This window comes from Melitaea cinxia, chromosome 2 (genome assembly GCF_905220565.1).
Source record: "Melitaea cinxia chromosome 2, ilMelCinx1.1, whole genome shotgun sequence".
In the NCBI taxonomy this organism is placed as follows: Eukaryota; Metazoa; Arthropoda; class Insecta; order Lepidoptera; family Nymphalidae; genus Melitaea; species Melitaea cinxia.
Window position 1 is genome coordinate 6,372,036 of NC_059395.1, and position 17,656 is coordinate 6,389,691.

Below are 17,656 nucleotides of genomic sequence, written 5' to 3' on the forward strand. Positions count from 1 at the left end.
ATATATGGTGATATTTAATGAAATCCATATAATTCAAACAGCTAGGGGCATCATTGTCACGGTCATTGGAAGCGGCACGTGCGCTGCTTCAAGTACTGGCGGTGGGGGCGGGCGCGCTTGCAGCGAGCGAGCAAGTGCTCTCTAAATCTATCGAAGAGTGCTCTGCTAAACTGCTACGGTTGGGCGGCTGTTCTCGTTGCAAGGGTCACGATGTCAGCCCGTGCAGGAACTACTGCCTGAACATCGCTAGAGGGTAAGGACCTTTAAAACTTAAAAAATCGTTTGAAAATAATTAAAATGCTGCTTTTGATGAATGACACTTAAGAGGGATAAGTTCAAAATTGGTGTTTTAATCACCAAGTACGGTTAAGATTTTAAAGGACAGAAAAATGTAAAAGGACAAGATACATATACTTAATACATATGCTTGTTCCAATTGTACTTTATAAAATTGCTGGTAAGGAAATCTTAGATGAGGTTTTTTATGAAAAAAAAAGTATATAGTAGATACTGAATGAAAGTGGTTCATTCGTTACTGTAACTGGTAAGAGTAGCGTGCTCTCAGCTAGTGAATAAGTGTTCTAAAGCTTTGAGTGTTCTTTAGAAGGGTTATTTCGATATTTTCATTGTTTCAACTTTTAGGGCAATGGGTATTTTGTTCTATGTTCAAAACAAACATCTGTACTCCTTAAAGTAAACTACGGTGTATTGCAAGTTAAAGAAATCGTTTTTTATTAACAGAATCCTAAAATCAATTATTTTATTATTTTTATTTATTTATTTATTTATTTATTTATTTATTTATTTTGTATTTAATCAATTGCTAAAATTTAGAGACAAGTAATTTAACAACTTCTTAAAAGAATTCATTTTTGTATTATTAAAGCACTTGTACTATCGTTTAATTTTATACGTGTTTTTAACCGACTTCAAAAAAGAGGAGGATACTCAATTCGACCGTATATATATATTATGTATGTTCGAGGATAACTTCGTCGTTTATGAACCGATTTTGATAATTGTTTTTTTGTTGGAAAGGAAATATCCGAAGGACGGTACCATGATAAGGAAGCCAGGATCTGATGATGGAATTCCGGAGTAATCGAGGGAAACTTTCGAAAATCGTATTGTCGACTAGTGCGTTTGTTAACTTTTTTTTCCGTCTAATTATGTTGTATTGCTTGTTGTTGTAATTGAAGTCGGTTTTTATTTATTTGCTAGCAAACACAATTATTAAAAGTATATACAAAATCGCAATATTATTGGGACGGAAAATCGTTTGATGGTAAGAAAAATTCTCTCGATATCTAAGCATTAAACCACGGCAGACTCGGGATTAAAATTTGATTGGAAGATCTTGAGTTATGTCTGATCGTAATCCTACACTTTTCCGTTTTTTTTTTTTTTTTTTTTTTTAATATTTTTAATGACAAACACATATTCAAAGAGAGAGCTGCTTTTAATCAATCAGCACTAACTATTTTTTGTTAATATTTTTTTATTTCGGACCCTGAAACAGAAGTATATCCTACTTGGGACCGTTAAGTGTTAAGCGTATGTTTCGTGTTTTATTTTTTTTATAATTATATATATATTTTTAAATATGTATTCGTAATGCCAATGTTTTAGGTAACAGCCGTTTGATATGCATATTTATAACTAGCTGTGCCCGCGACTTCGTCCGCGTGGAATTTTACAAAAAGCTATATTGTTCAGTTTGCAGTATTATAAAATAAATAAATTTCTAAAATAAAAGTAGCCTAAGCTACTCCTTATTACATCAGCTATATATCTGTGAATGTCCCGTCAAAGTCGGTCTAGCTGTTTCAAAGATAGCCGGAACAAACAGACAGATAGACGGACACAAATTGTAAAAAAATATTTTGTTATATGTACCGAGTATACATCCATATGCATTTAGTAAAAAGTAGTTATTTTAATATTACAAACAGACACTTCAATTTTATTTATTTCTTTAGATATAGATGTATAGATGTAGTTATAAAGTATTTAAGTGTTTAAGTTCTGATCAACTAAAATAATAATTAAAAAGTAATTGAACTCTTTTACTCGCACAAGACTATAAAATAGTATTAAAACATGTTTAAACATGAACATTGAAACGAGAACGTATTTTCGAGATGCTTATTTTCCAATGAGATGGAAATGCATCTTACCTACTTTCAATATTGCTTACAGCTTATCCATATACATAACGAAATATTTCAGAAGCGTTTTTTCGTAGTATCAATATTTATGTTTTACGTTTATTTATATTTTTCTTAATTGAAAGGTTTTCATCATAATATTTATTGATCACTATGTGATGAGTTCACTCCATTTTTAGCGTGAACTTGTCGAGGCCTATGTCTAGCAGTGGACTGTATTAGGCTGAAGTGTGTGTATGTGTGTGTTTATGTAAAAGCATGTAAATCATTATAATTGTTATGATTTTTGTTTTGTTTTTAGTACATATATTTATTTACTTTGACTTTCTTTAACTTGAGCACTTGTATCAAAAACAATAACCCAAGAACATTATGTTCGTTTTTAGCTTGTTACTTACTTAAATAATCAGGTTTTGATATACGTTATTTTGTATCTTAATTGTGTAATATTTTGTACTCGCGACCCGCCCCGGCTTCGCCTGGGTGCAAGAACTATCAGTATTCCTCTTCTATATTATACATGTATTATAGATATAAACCTTCCTCTGGAACCACTCTATTTACTAAAGAAAACCGCATCAAAATCCGTTGCGCAGTTCCGTAACGTAACTTCGTTATTGTATTTTATTATTACTACATTATGACTTACATTTCATATTTTCATAAGTCAGCATTAATGAATTGTGGAAAATTTTAACGGGTGTCAATTAGCACTCATAAAATAATAAAGATATATTTAAGCTTCAAGTACTTAAGTAAATACCATTTTTTTAATTTTACCGCTATACTTAATTGGTACGTAAGTATTAATCCCGGAAAAGCTAGACTAATTTTTATAAAACTGTGAGATTATCTTTAAAGCCTGGTATAAAGCCTTCGCAAGCTACGTTTTATTTTTATATTGTATTGTGTAATATTTGTGTAGAATTTTTACCGAGTAATGTAAAAATATATCGAACGAAAAAAGCAGTTAAAAGTCTTTACAAACCAATTTTTTGTGAATATTTTGATCAAATTTTCAATCAATTCCATAAAATAATAAAGATGACGTTCTCGGACGGTACCTTTACCTTTTATATGTATCGCTCGTACACTTTTCTAGTTTAGTAGGTATACCTTTTTCCCTTGTATCTGTACCGATTTTCCCAGAGGCAACTTACAAGTTAAAATATTCCTTAGTACTAAATAAAAATAACTTGTCAAAAGTCGTCACAAAACATTGTTTGATTTTTTTTTTGGCTATTTGTTAATAGGTGCATAGGTTCATTAGTGGTTGAACTGGACGCACCTTGGGCCGGTTACGTTGAGGGTGTGGAGCGGCTGGCGAGGGCTGACGCTGATGCTGCACTGAGAGCCCTTGACGCAAGAGTTTCAGAAGCCATCATGCACGCGTTAGAAAACCACGTGATATTGGAGAAAAAGGTTAGTAAATAATTCATGACATAACTTGCTTTATTCAATAAATTTCTGCCTATAAACTATTTCGGTAAAATGCTGACCTCGTTCTTTTACGCTCTGTTCATAATATGATATAAGCAAGACAAATGTTTACGTAATAAATAGGTCGAGGAAAAAGTATTTTCTTATTTTCTGCTAAAAACTTGCAATAGAATCTTTTTGGTTGTATTGTTTGTAACTTGCTGGTTTTGATTCCATGAAAAAGTGACATTTTAAAAATGGACTTAAAAAGTAAAAAACAGTTTCCAGCCACTTTTCATTTGATTTGTTGTCCCCCAAAATGGGTGAATCCAATGAAGAAATTCGGTACATTTTAAAATTGGCTATACAACAAAATATGGGTGCCACATGAACTCACTGAAAGAAATCTATTGGACCGTGTACTTATTTGAGATTCTTAAGACGTAATAATATTTTTAAAGAGATTTCTAGACTCAGATTTCCATCTATTTCGTTCTCTTCAGAATTCTTTAGGTAGTGTAAAGTTAACATCAAGAGAGGCTTGTCAAAACTACTTTTCGCGGTTTTTTAATGAGAAGTCTCAAAATTTCTATAAAAACGAAGTCTTGACACTACCTACGTGCCGGCAAGCTATCAAATAAAATGGTACATATAAATTAATCTAAATAAATTTAATATAAATTTTAACCTTGAATTTCTATATAAAACACAAAAAAAGTTTTTCTACGAACCAATATCTTTATCTAATATGATAAAGTATTTAGCAATATTTACTATTATTAATAAATTAGTACCATAATTTTTTGTCACTCTTATTTTCATTACAAATAATGACCATAAAATATTCGGCATCGTTGACTTGAAATACATGCATCGTTTTCAAATGTTTCACAACATTGTCAAATCATTAAAGAAAAGAGTAGAATTCCAACAAGAAATAACTTCACTTTGAAAAACCCTTCTTATGTAGAAATTTAAGAGAATTACTTGTTAAATGATTGTTCTAGAAAGTGGCTAATTGTCGTCGAAACTTTTCTCAGAATGTCTCGTTGAGACGCAAAACACGTTTGTAGTGTAGTCAGAGTCAGCGTTGGATCTTGAAACAACTTGGAACTTTTAATTTATGCACCACTTCTCACATACATTTGCAAATGCTCGACATGTTTCCAAGTGTTACGTTACTCACGTTTTAGTAACAAAACTCTTACCACGTAATCAAAATTATTATTTTAGATCCTTTTGTATGATAATTAGCCTCTACTATTAAGTTTAAATATTTTATTTATTTAATTTAAAAATTGTAATTCTGTAGAGTGCTTTACAATGGTATCTAATTTTAAAGATTACATTTAAAACAAATTTAAACAATTAATTAAACGTTCTTGCTAGAATTTATAAATTGTAGTTTAGTAACAAACTGCTATTCCAACTTACTAAGTTTAGTTTTCAACTAAATTCATTTGCGGTTGTTAATTACGTTGCAACAATGAGAAATAAACTTTCCGAACTCGGTACATTAATGTTTAGAAGTATATTTCGTTCGTGTTGAATGAGATAATTTTATTCACGATAAAATATGATCCTCACTATAATTTCACTCGATATACCTTTCCAACGGAAACTAATAGGAGTGCCATATTTTGCACGCTATTTTAGCGTGAAATTGCAACGACTAGACACGAGTTGTGGTGGTGCTTGTTACGATTGCATAGAAGTCATTCTCCAAAAATGTGGCACCATCGACCTGTGTCCGCAGTAAAATTATCAAGCGTTTCACACTGTTGCCTTTCCAGAACTTGGCAGGTCGCCACATAGAAAGAGAATTCCGTTCAACCGAACATTTCAATTATTTTAAAGTTAACGCTTAAAGTCCACTCGAACTACATACGAGTGTTCTTATTCGTGACTATGAAACTCTCAAGCCTTCGGTTTGAATCTTTTAGGATTTAATTTATTAAATTTAAACTGGACCTTATTAGAGAAAAAAAAGGGAACTATTGGGTATTAAAAGGTAGCATTAAAATGAAATTATTGTAAGCTTATCACTGTAGATGCTATAAAGTTGTCAACCGTTTTTAGAATACACACGAATAAAGATAGCTCTACCGACTACTTTATCGCATTCCAACGTTTCTATGTCACGATCATCGATTGTATTGTCAGACAATAAAGCGCATCGGTACAGAAATGCCATTTTATAAGCTAGAACAGTTCATCGTGCGGTCGTAAAACTTAGAATCTTTCTTTAGATTAAGTTTACGCGATGTTATGAGACCATAAAGATGGCATGAATCGTCGTAGGCGAGGCGGGTCAACGTGGGCGCGGGTCGACCGAGCCCATATACTCGTACTGCATACTTGAAGATTTTAAAAGAAGGTATAATCCTAGTTGTAAAATTCGTATTATAATCTATTGTTCGGAATTAATGTGGCTTTAAAGACGAACATTATAACGAAATATTCTATAGATGTTTGACAAAATACGAAAAATCTCAATGTTACAAACGAATACATTCTCTTTTTTTCTTGATTTAGGTTAAACAAAGAAAAAAGATATATTCGAATTTACTGTTCTAGTACAGTCCTGAAAATTCTATTGCACTGATGGTCATGGTACTAATATTTATTGCTGGTTTGGGTGTTTATCGTGGAGAGTCTCTCCCCTATGTCCCAGTGCAAGTTAACAGTATCAGGTCATAAAAACACTCATTTCTTCTGGTAGCCAAAATTATCCGTCAACATGCAGTGGAGTAGGATAGCTTAGAATCTAATCTTCTCTCCTTTATAGGAAAACAAAATCTTTGCAAAAGTGGATCTTTACAGGCTTTCTTAGAAGCGATATTTATGATCCTACTCACCACTACTTCAATTACTAGACTTTAAAATTTCCATGTAACATTGCAATAATGCACATTTTCAAAACAGCAGACGCAAAGACGACGGAAATACACAAAATTTAAATATAAACTTAGGCAATAAATTATTTCAAAAGGAAACATTCGTCATCTACAAAGGAGAACGATAGCGACATATTGTCTCAAACTGAAACGACCTCTAATAATGTTACTTACTCATTGTTCGCTCAGTCATTCAAGTCGTTCATTCATATCGGTATTACGTAGCCATTCTGTCGCCTTAGTTCTATACTAATTCCTTATACAAGCATTTCATTGAGGAATTACATCATCTACTTGTTTGACGCAGCTTTCAACTTCTCACCTATAATTCAGTTACTAACGTGACAAAAGAATAATAATTAAAAGGGAAAAACGTGTTTACATCTCAACTTTAATTTTTTGTTAAATAAATAAAAATAGTATGGTGTTATATTATTGCTGAAGAAGTGTTATTAAAACCTTTATTGATATAAATTGACTATAAGTATTCTATACAAATAAATAAAATTGATGTGTCTGTTTGTAATATTAAAATAACCGCTTTTTACTAAATGCATATGGATCTATACACGGTACATATACCAAAATAACATTTTTTTTACAATTTTTGTTTATCTGTCTGTTTTTCCCTCTCATCTCCTTAACGACTGTACTGATTTTGACGGGACTTTCACTGGCAGATAGCTGATGTAATAAGAAGTAACTCAGGCTACTTTATTTTAGAAATTTTTTAGTTTTATAACGAACAATAACTTTTTTGTTAAATTCCACGCGGACAAAGTCGCGGGCACAGCTAGTCATTAAATAAAATATGAAAAATTGAGTAAGATGTGTTCCTTTCCATTGATTCAAAAAGACATTTATTATTTTCAACTTTAATAGTGTGAAATACGTGATTTTAGATTAAAAGTACAAATTTATTTTGTTAAACAAGCAAATGATATATAGGTGTAGTATTTTGCACTACACAAACAATATAAAAAATATATACTTAATATATGTATGGTATCTTAAATATTTTTGTAATATGAATATACTGAAACAAAAATATAACTTTGAACATAACTTGGCAAATAACGAATGAATAAAAAATTGGAACTAACAATGCCCTAGATCAAATGCCCAAGACAATGGTGTCATATTAGCGACGGTGCAGACAAAACACAGCCATCAGTTGACACGTCATTACGGTTATGTTATTTAACAAGGACACCAATTCCGGGGCACCATTTATTCGTCACAACTTCCTATAATAACACTCATCAACATTCATACAAAAGAATTTTTGTTAATAACTAGTTGACCCTGCGAACTTTGTACCGCCATTTTTCTCCTGAATATATAGATATTTTTTTCTTTCTTTTATAAATCTTACAATAACAATTTGGTGCTATATAATTTCGAAGGCTATGCATTTCGGGGTCTTATTTTCGTTTATATAATTTAGCATATAATGGCTTTTACTGGTCACGGTCACTAGTCACGTAGAATTAACAAGAAACAAAGATTGATGCATTTTGCACAACTTCAACAAGTTTACGCTATAAAGGAACGCTATTTTTATGATTCATGCACAATAGCCAAGAATAGAGTTATAAAAATTAAACACGTTGCGACATGACCCACGATCATCTTCCATCCATTTTGTTATCGCTGCTACTGGTTTGGGCAAAAATAGAAACCGTTATAGGTATACACTACGGTTTTGTATCTGTATATAATCGTATATTTCTAAGATATAAAGTAACTTATTTTAATGAGTAATCTGTTAGTCCGAATTCTGCTATTATATTCTTTTCTTTGAAAACAGATTTGCATACTTCATAATGTTCAGTTTTGATATAGTGATATTTATTCAGTAACAGTTAACTGAGGTAGAGCACAGCGGGAAATATCCTGCTCAAAATTAAGAGCAGCCCGACTGGGGAAGTACCTCGACCTCACAGAAGATCACAGCTAACTAACAATGCTTTCAAGCAGTATTGTATTCCTGTGTGAGTAAGGTGGCCAGAGCTGGGGTGATGAGGATAGGGTCGGCAAGGCGTCTGTGATGTTCCTGGTGTTGCAGGCGTCTATAAGCTACCCTTAAACTTGTTTGCCGACCTGGTTGTAAGAAAACGTATTGTTTTCTAAACGTGCAAAATGTACCAATAATGTTACTTATTATTAGTTCTATGAAGGACATTCTGTTCTGATTATTCAACGGAATTAGTAAAATAGTAGAGATGTCAAAATCAATTATTATTATCTTGTATTTATTGCACAGATGTAATATTAGTGACAATCCTTACTTAATTTCTTTTAAAGATTGTATTTATTCTTAGATAAGAAGAGTGTAAGAATAATGTAAAGTTTTTCTTGTTATATAAGAAAAATCAGGACTTTCGGAGTCACAGAAAAGGGAGTGTGTTAAATATGTTACAAGCGCTTATAAAAGTTCAGTTTTGAACTGTCTTTTTAAGTTTTATTAAAAAGAACCAGCTGTATATTTATCAATAAATTCATTATATAATGCCTTTATGAGTAGGATGTGATGTGTTCAACAAACTTTACTGAAATGGTCCATTTCAATAATTCAATTAAATAATACCATAACATAAAACCAGATCTATGTGATATAAAACCAGGGTTATAGAAATGAGTTTTATATCACAAAGCAGTTTTACGAGCTCAGAAAAGCTTTTATTATAAAAGGCTCGAAGTCTCGGTGAAATGTTGACTTTCAATTTTCATGGTAATAGCTTCGGTTCAGGTTCTTTCCCTGTGGATTCAGCTGCTTTCATTTTATATTGTATTTATTTTAAACTTGATATATGTTATAACTTTTCAGTATGTAATTGTCGTGTATTATCAAAAGTATAATTTCCGTTAAAAATATTTTCCATACATTTTTAAAGCTAAACTTCTTTACGGACGCTTTGTGCTTCGTTTCGTAATTCGTTTATTACTGTAGGAGCTAAAGAAGTTTTACTTCAGTCGTGTGGTCTAAAGCACATTTTTCGTTTAAAGTCCGTTAAATTAAAACATTTATTGTCTGTATTTCTGCAACCTTAATTCTGGATTTCTTGTCGTTTTTTTTTTTTTTTTGTTATTATCATTATTAAAAAAAGAAAAATTAACAAAATTTTGTAGTCGTTCGATATATAGATATGCATAAATAAATTTCGACGATTAGTATTTATTTATAGAAATTATTTATACGTAATTAGAAATAAAATTTTAATAATTATGTGTTACTAACGAATAAAAATGGCAATGGCAGTCATTCCTAAATCAGTGATCCATTGATAATCATAAGTCCTAAAATAAAACTTTTGGAAAATGTCATTGAGCACGCGTTTGAAAGAGTGAAAAAGAAATGCTTTAGAACTACTTTTAGAATCAAATAATTATAATCTTGCACGCCCACAATAAACATGTAAAGTTATTTGTATACTAGTAGAGAATCAAAACGTGATTTGTATGGAGCTTAGCGTACACGATAATAACTTGCTAATTTATTCTTAATCGAATATTTAAGCTACCTGTTTTGTAATCTGTCTGTAGTTCAAAAAATATGTTGCTATGAATCATCGTTGACGGCACTACATATACGTTATGAATTATTATTATTGAATTTATCATAATTAATGTAAAAGATGCTTTGTTTATGATTTGCCTTTTTATGCTCTAAAATATTCTTATTATCGTTACTGTATTTATACTACTACTATACGATATAATATGTAATAAATACAAAAAATATCATATGTATAGTCTTCCACTAGCATTTATGTTTTTTTTCTATAAGTAGGCATAATATATAATCTATATAAATAAAAATGAATGTTGCTAAGCGCATAGCTCGAGAATATCTCGACCAATTCGGTAAATTTATTTGTTTGTATGTTCCCTAAGGCCCACGGAAGGTTTTTTATACAAAAATACTTTTTACTATTAACTTTTGACAGAACGAAATCTGTCCGGGCAGCTAGTATAATAATAAATAAATAAATAAACACTTAACACTCAACGTATTATTAATACGTATTATTACTCAATGTATTAGAGATACATTTTTTTTTAAATTATAAACTTTAAATGCCTTGTTTTTGTTTAAACTAACGGAATCGTATTAAGCTAATGGAAGGGACTGGACCCCACGACACAGGGAATCCTAGTGTGGGAACCAGAGACATACTGTTCTTTTTGTGACTAAATATAACTGATGTAATATGTGTTAATATTATTTACAGGATTTTCATTCTAATAGACATCACGTACGTAAATACAGTACAGACACAAACTCCAATTACTCATACATCAGAAACACACAACACATCTTAAAAAAAAATCTGAACATAAGTAAATTAATTACACATTTACTTGTTTAATTTGCTAAAAAGTAAACATTAAAATAATTCAAACATTCCACTTAAAACTATTAAGTCCCATAAGCATTCATAGTTTGTAACAATAATTTATTTTGTGTCCCCACGCCTCTACATTACTAAAGCGTAGACAGTTAAACTTTATTTAAAGTCTGAGTTAAGTTTTAACAGTTTAACCGCAATTTTCAAATGTGGTAAGTTTTATGCAGTTGCAAAAACGAATCTTACAGTAGACAAGAAATTCATTTTACACGTCACACAAGTCAGTGTAGAGGTTGTGTTTGATAGGCTTGTGCTAGTTATATAGCTTTATACTAAAACTATAGCAATAGTTGTAATAGTCAGTATAACGTTTAGTCATGTCTGTATAATTAAAAAAAAAAGAATACTTCAAGTAGACTTCAGACTTTTTTTTTAATCGTCATTGATTGATTGCAGTTAATGTGAAGTAACCACCGAATATAGATTCAGTATAGAAGAAATAACAAGAAACCCCGCAGTCACTCTTTTAAGAACGATCAAATTGTGGAATACATTTACTGACTTTACGATTTGATCAACGTTGTAACTGATCAAGCAAGATCAATCAAATTTGACGAACATGTATTTTGTTTGTTTATTCTTAATGTCGTGTATTTAGCAACTGAGTTCTTGTTTGACTTGACTGCCTTCTAAGACGAAACTGTCATACATACCATCAAACAACTTTTCCATCAACACGTCGAAAAGGTAGAATGTTACAGAAACACGTCAATCAAACGTCCAATACTATCACAATGTTTGATCAACCGTTTGACAAAGGACGCAATCGCTTACCACAAGGTGATTAACGATGAACTTACTACCGACGAATGTATAATGAGAGTTCCATACTTAATATAATGCTATCAAGGTACCATGTGCTTACTGTTAGTACCGAATTTGTAATTTATTAAATGACCAAAAAATTTTATATCGCAATTAACGAAACAAATTTTTGTCTTATTTTCTTGTAACGTGCATTACTTAGATTTTTAGATAAAACATCATTTCTATTTCGTGGAATAAAACTAATAAAATTGTAGTATATGACACAATCGTTTGGAATCTTCTATATACGTGAAGCAAAAACTTTGTAACCCTTTTTTATGAAAACTGCGCGGACAAAGAAGTATGAAATTTCGCATACTTATAGTTTATATAGACAAGCAGTGCAGAATGCTTATACTTTTTTAAATTATGCATAAAGATATATTAAATCAATAAAATACATTACAGACACTACTATGTATTTGACACACACACACAAACACACACACACACACACACACACACACACACACACACACATACGCACATATATTCTCTTATTTATTATTATAGAAGTATAGTCTTTGACTACAAAACCTTCCCGACTAGAAAAAAGGTCAGGCTCAATCAGATCATGTATCTGGACCGGATCAGGATATAATTCGGCATGCCAGATCCGGCAAGCTCTATTAGGTCCAGATAAGAACAGCCTGATGTAAAATATAATCAAGTATGGTAAGGCATACTGGATCAGGACCCGGTCCGGTCCAGATCAGGATAGCCTGAAAGAAATTACGCGAACTGAGCCTGAATCGCGCTATCAGTGTTTTTAAACGCACTTAGTATATATACAGTTATCAGAACAGTTTAGCAGGATGTCCATTTCTACTAAGTGGAGCAGTCGTAAGTAATAGGAAATAGTTAATTAGTAGTTAATTATTAGAAGATAATAAATAAAATTTAATTAATAAATTAAATAATTAATTAATAATATAGAATTAAATTAAAATAATTGATATTTAAAGTAAGAACATAAATAAATAATACATTGGAAATAATAAACGGAAATAAATATCATAATGATTATATTAAGTAACATCTTTATAATATCAATTCGCTTTTTTTTATTAAACAATTTTTTCAAGAATATACATTCGTGTTTTTTAAAACCGGACCGAACCGAACCGGCTGATCAGGATGAAATGAGATTTTCTGATCTAGACCCGATCAGGCAATTTCATCTCATTCTGATCAGGTCCAGACAAATATTCTGCGTTACATACCATATCCGGTCCATATCAGGCATGCCCGGTCCGGTCCTTCTAAGGAACACGAAAAAATTTCTACTCGGGTTAATAATGGTCAGACTTATAATTTAAATTAATTATGGTAGAAAATCGACCACTGGGCGACCACTAGTAGTCAATAATTTCAATAGAGATTGCATATAAAATAATAACAATAATAGGTACTATCCATTGAATGTTATCTTTATTATAACCGTTAGTTCAGTTTTTATTGCCAATAAAAATACTTCATCCCACTGACCGTTAAACCATAACAAATTGATTATTGAAATCCAATATGTCACGATAAGTTTTAATGTTCTGACATTCGATAGCGAGGGTCAAACAGATTCACATTTAATCTTTATATTGAATGAAAAATAAACTTATCAAAATATTATAGAGAAGAAATATGCTAAATTTTGTAAAATGATATTAAAAAGTCGTTGACACTGTCCGTGCGACGTACAAGTTAAAAAGCAATCAGGGCTCCGGCACTGCGGCGTCAGGCAAGTTTGTAGCGCCAGCGCCCGCCCACGTGCTAACTTTCTATATACAATACCGCAACCGAGTTATAGGCAAATCGGATTCAATGCAACTATTAATATTTAAGTTATAATGTGAGTTACCATGCACGATAAGAAAAAAATATATATATTATTGTATATCCTTTGTTATAGTTTTCAGCTTTCCTTTCCTAACAATATACAGTCGACTCTCGTTAATTCAAACCTGCGATAATACGAACCTCTCGATAATTTAAAGTCATCACGAGTTCCCTATAAAATCTCTTGATATTTCGAAATAAATCAATACATTTTTATACACTTGGTAATTTGAACAAAAAAAAACATTGCCACGTAACAAAACGACGTCATCGGCGTCAAGCACTCGGCAATTCAAAGTTGCAGAAAGAAAAAAACAGAAAGCTTGTAAGTAGGCACATTTCGAGACAAGTTCAAACTTGTTAATACTTGTATAGTCGTACACGAGTCTTTTTTTTATTATGATTAGTTTGATACACACTTCCGCACGAATTGGTTTGTTTACTTATGTTCCAGTTACTGTTACTCTTTCGTTTGTATACAGATTAAAATTTTGTGTTAGTTATGAGTCCTAAAAAGTATAAATGCTTGACGATTGCTGAAAATAAGAAGTAAATCTAAAAAGTAGAGGGAGGTGAGAAGAAAGTTGACTTTTGTCATTGTTAAAGAATAGCAGTTAATAAATTTGTATGTAATAATTGATCAACACTTAATAATTCGAAGTTTTATTTATTTTATCTCAAAAATTTCGAACCATTTGATATTTCGAACACTCGATAATTCGTAATATTTTTCGAGTCCCCTGAGTTTCGAACTAACGAGATTCGACTGTATTTTACTTTTAAGTATTAATTAACAAAACCAGACTGAAATAAAATTAAAATTCAACATCAAAACAACAATTAATCCTTTTATTAAATTAGATGCGAATGAAAATATATTCGAAAATAGAATTCGAGACTAACGTGATTAAATAAATTATGAATGATGTACGTGCTTTAAGCTCGTGCCTTGGGTCATGAGATGCGTAGGCGCCGGGCTTGACGAAACCGACGCGCAATTTATTGATGTACGGCCGCATCACACGTATTTATTAACGTTCGATAGTTTCTTTATGGCCATGATAACTTCAGCCCACTACTGATTTTAAAATGACCGGTTTTTTATTCTCCAGTTCGGATCAAAGGTGAAAGTTAGCGGATATTAGTTATTATATCGGTATTTTACTGGTAGTTTTCAAGTTAATGTTCGTTCATTAGTGTTTTTTGTTAATCTTCTTCTTGTATTCTCCATCCTATGTAATATTAGCTAAAAACATCATTAAACTACAGGTATTAATACAGCTACAGCTATCTTATATTGCAGTTTCACCACGAACAGTAAGTAAGCTAATGTCATTACTGTCTACGAACAATGTAAAGAAACACCAACTACAAGAGTTAATCTTATTTACTTGTAGGCTTCAAAAGTAATAGTTATTTTTATCGAAAAACATTACTTATAAATTTATTAATTTCGTCTAAACTTTGTTGATATACAGTATATTTCATAATAAATGTTCGTGATAAAGCAAAAAATTTACGACATGAAATAAGCCAAAAGTAAATTTAAATCAATGAAAATATTGATGAAATATAAAAAATAAAAACTACATATCATTGAAATCCAATCGTAAATATCATTTCATTTTCCGATTTAATATAGAGATATACATCATCGATTTCAATTCACACAATCTGGCGATAGACTAATTGATAATGCCACCAATAATATTATGAATCACGAATCTGGCTTAAACTAATATATTTGGTGTTCCACAGCGGATGCGCTTATTGGCGGTATTAGTCGTGATGAATCGACTGAGCAGGAGGTATAATCCGATCATCAGACATCGAACCTCGTTATTCACTATATTATCTTTTTAACTCCATATTTAGAATATTAATATAGTTATTTTTTTGTTGCTATTATTATGTTAATAATAATTCTGGATAAGGTCGACGTCAAACATACTGTTGATTAAATAATTGTGTTTGCTCGCAAACGAAAAAAAAAACCGACTTCAATTACAGCGACAAGTAATACAACGTAGATCGACGAAAAAATAGTCAAGCAACTACGCGTTATCAAAGATTACTCAAAAAGTAGTAATCAGATCTCGATAAAATTTATATGTGACCACATGATAAACATCAGCTTTCGATTAAATTAAAAATTATCAAAATCGGTACACCCAGTAAAAAGTTATTGCGGGTTTTCAAGAGTTTCCTTCGATTTCTCTGGGATCCTATCATCAGATCCTGGTTTCCTTATCACGGTACTAAATTAGGGATATCTCCGTTCCAACAAAAAAAGAATTATCAAAATCGGTACATCCAGTAGAAAGTTATGCGGTATAATACAACGTAGGTCAACGAAAAAAGCGTCAAGTAAAAACGCATTATTAGATATAACTCGAAAAGTAGTTGTTAGATCTCAAATAAATTTAAATGGGACCAATTGGCACACACCACCTTTCGATTAAAACAAAATTTGTCGAAATCGGTCTACCCGGTCAAAAGTTCTGATATAACATACATTAAAAAAAAATACAGTTGAATTGAGAACCTCCTCCTTTTTTGGAAGTCGGTTAAAAAACAAAGAAAATAAAACGATAAATTCTTTTGGTAGTTTATAAACTAAACGTGGCAAAGCACATCACATAGGTATATACATTTGACTTGAGATTCTTACTACGAATACTATCTTTTATTTTTACTGCCGTTACGATAGAAATGTCTAATATTACGAATTAACGTCAAGCAAAAAAACTACTTCAATTACATCGACCAGTAGCAATACGTAGGTAGACGAAATAATAGTCAAGTAAATACGCATTATCAGATATGACGCGAAAAGCGCTTGTAAGATCTGTAGTATATTTAAACGGGTCCAAATGACGCGCACCACCTTTTGATTAAAAAAAAGAATCATCAAAATCGGTTCACCCAGTAAAAAGCTCTAAGGTAATGTACATAACAAAGAAAAAAAAATACTATCGAACCATTTACCTCCTCCTTTTTTGAAGTCGGTTCGAAATGGAGAAGGCTTTTATTATTATTATTTTTTTTTTGTTAGTTTTAAACTGTCTTCAAAATCGAAGCAGAAATAAAGTTTTATCTAGACTGCGCGTCATTAAAAATACGAAGCCAATATAAACGGAATATCCGACAGTCCATTAATAAGTTCAGTTATATTTTTTGTCACATCATTTGATCGATCTGACGCAACGCCGGACGCAACTGTATATACAATACATACGGTCGTTTTAATTATATATCGTACGCCCACGCGACCGATATTTGTTTTAAATCAGTTAATTCAATCTACTAACATCATTTATAGATGACCAATTACTTTGTTACTGTATCGAAAACTTGATTATGATAAATATTTGTACTTTATACAAGTGGGGTCAATAAATATGCTAGGTGCCTACAATAATTATTAGTCTAGAGGCTAAAAACGGTCGAAAATAAAACATAACACATTATATTTCTTACAAAATAACATAACACGGACTAAAGCAGTCATTTAAAAATTAAAAAGAGTCAAAAGTTTGTTATTTTTCCTCCACATATTTTCTCTATTGACCACCAACACGTAACTCTTGATATGCGTTCAACAAAATATAAAAACATATTTTTGACATCCTCATCGAATCTGAAATATTAACTATGGAATATCTTACTAGGCAAACGTCTTGCGTATTTGATACATGTATCAATAATAATGTATAAATATAATATCTCAAATTAACGTACCTTGTATAAGTATTTTTTTCTAATTAAAAGATTTGGTAATCTTCGGAAACATTGTCATCAAATTAACTATTAAATCGTAAATTCATCCATGACGTTTTATTACATTTGAAAAGAACCGTCTTTAATGACTACGTTATTGCTCATAAAAAATTAAGTAAACGAGCTACTTACGAATAATCCCACTGCATCATTATCAAGAGATTAACATGAAATGGAGTCCAACTCACTTATCAATAGTGTAGATCTATAATTTTATTAAGCTTTTACATAAACTAAAATACAAAATTAAATACGTACGTACCAAAACTGTGCAAACCGAACCTTTTAGGGTATAACAGAAATATGTTGCTCATAATTCATATCAGCCACACTGGAGTCT

At 31.2% G+C, this 17,656-nt stretch overlaps 1 protein-coding gene across 1 annotated transcript in view; it reads left to right on the forward strand.

Annotated features, from left to right (window-relative positions):
* Positions 1-17,656, forward strand: part of LOC123659016 (division abnormally delayed protein) — a 98,671-nt gene that overhangs the window by 69,371 nt on the left and 11,644 nt on the right. Inside the window, exons 4-5 of the mRNA XM_045594300.1 lie at positions 42-253; positions 3,422-3,590. Of these exons, the coding sequence (XP_045450256.1) occupies positions 42-253; positions 3,422-3,590 (381 nt within the window). The remainder of the gene's footprint in view (positions 1-41; positions 254-3,421; positions 3,591-17,656) is intronic.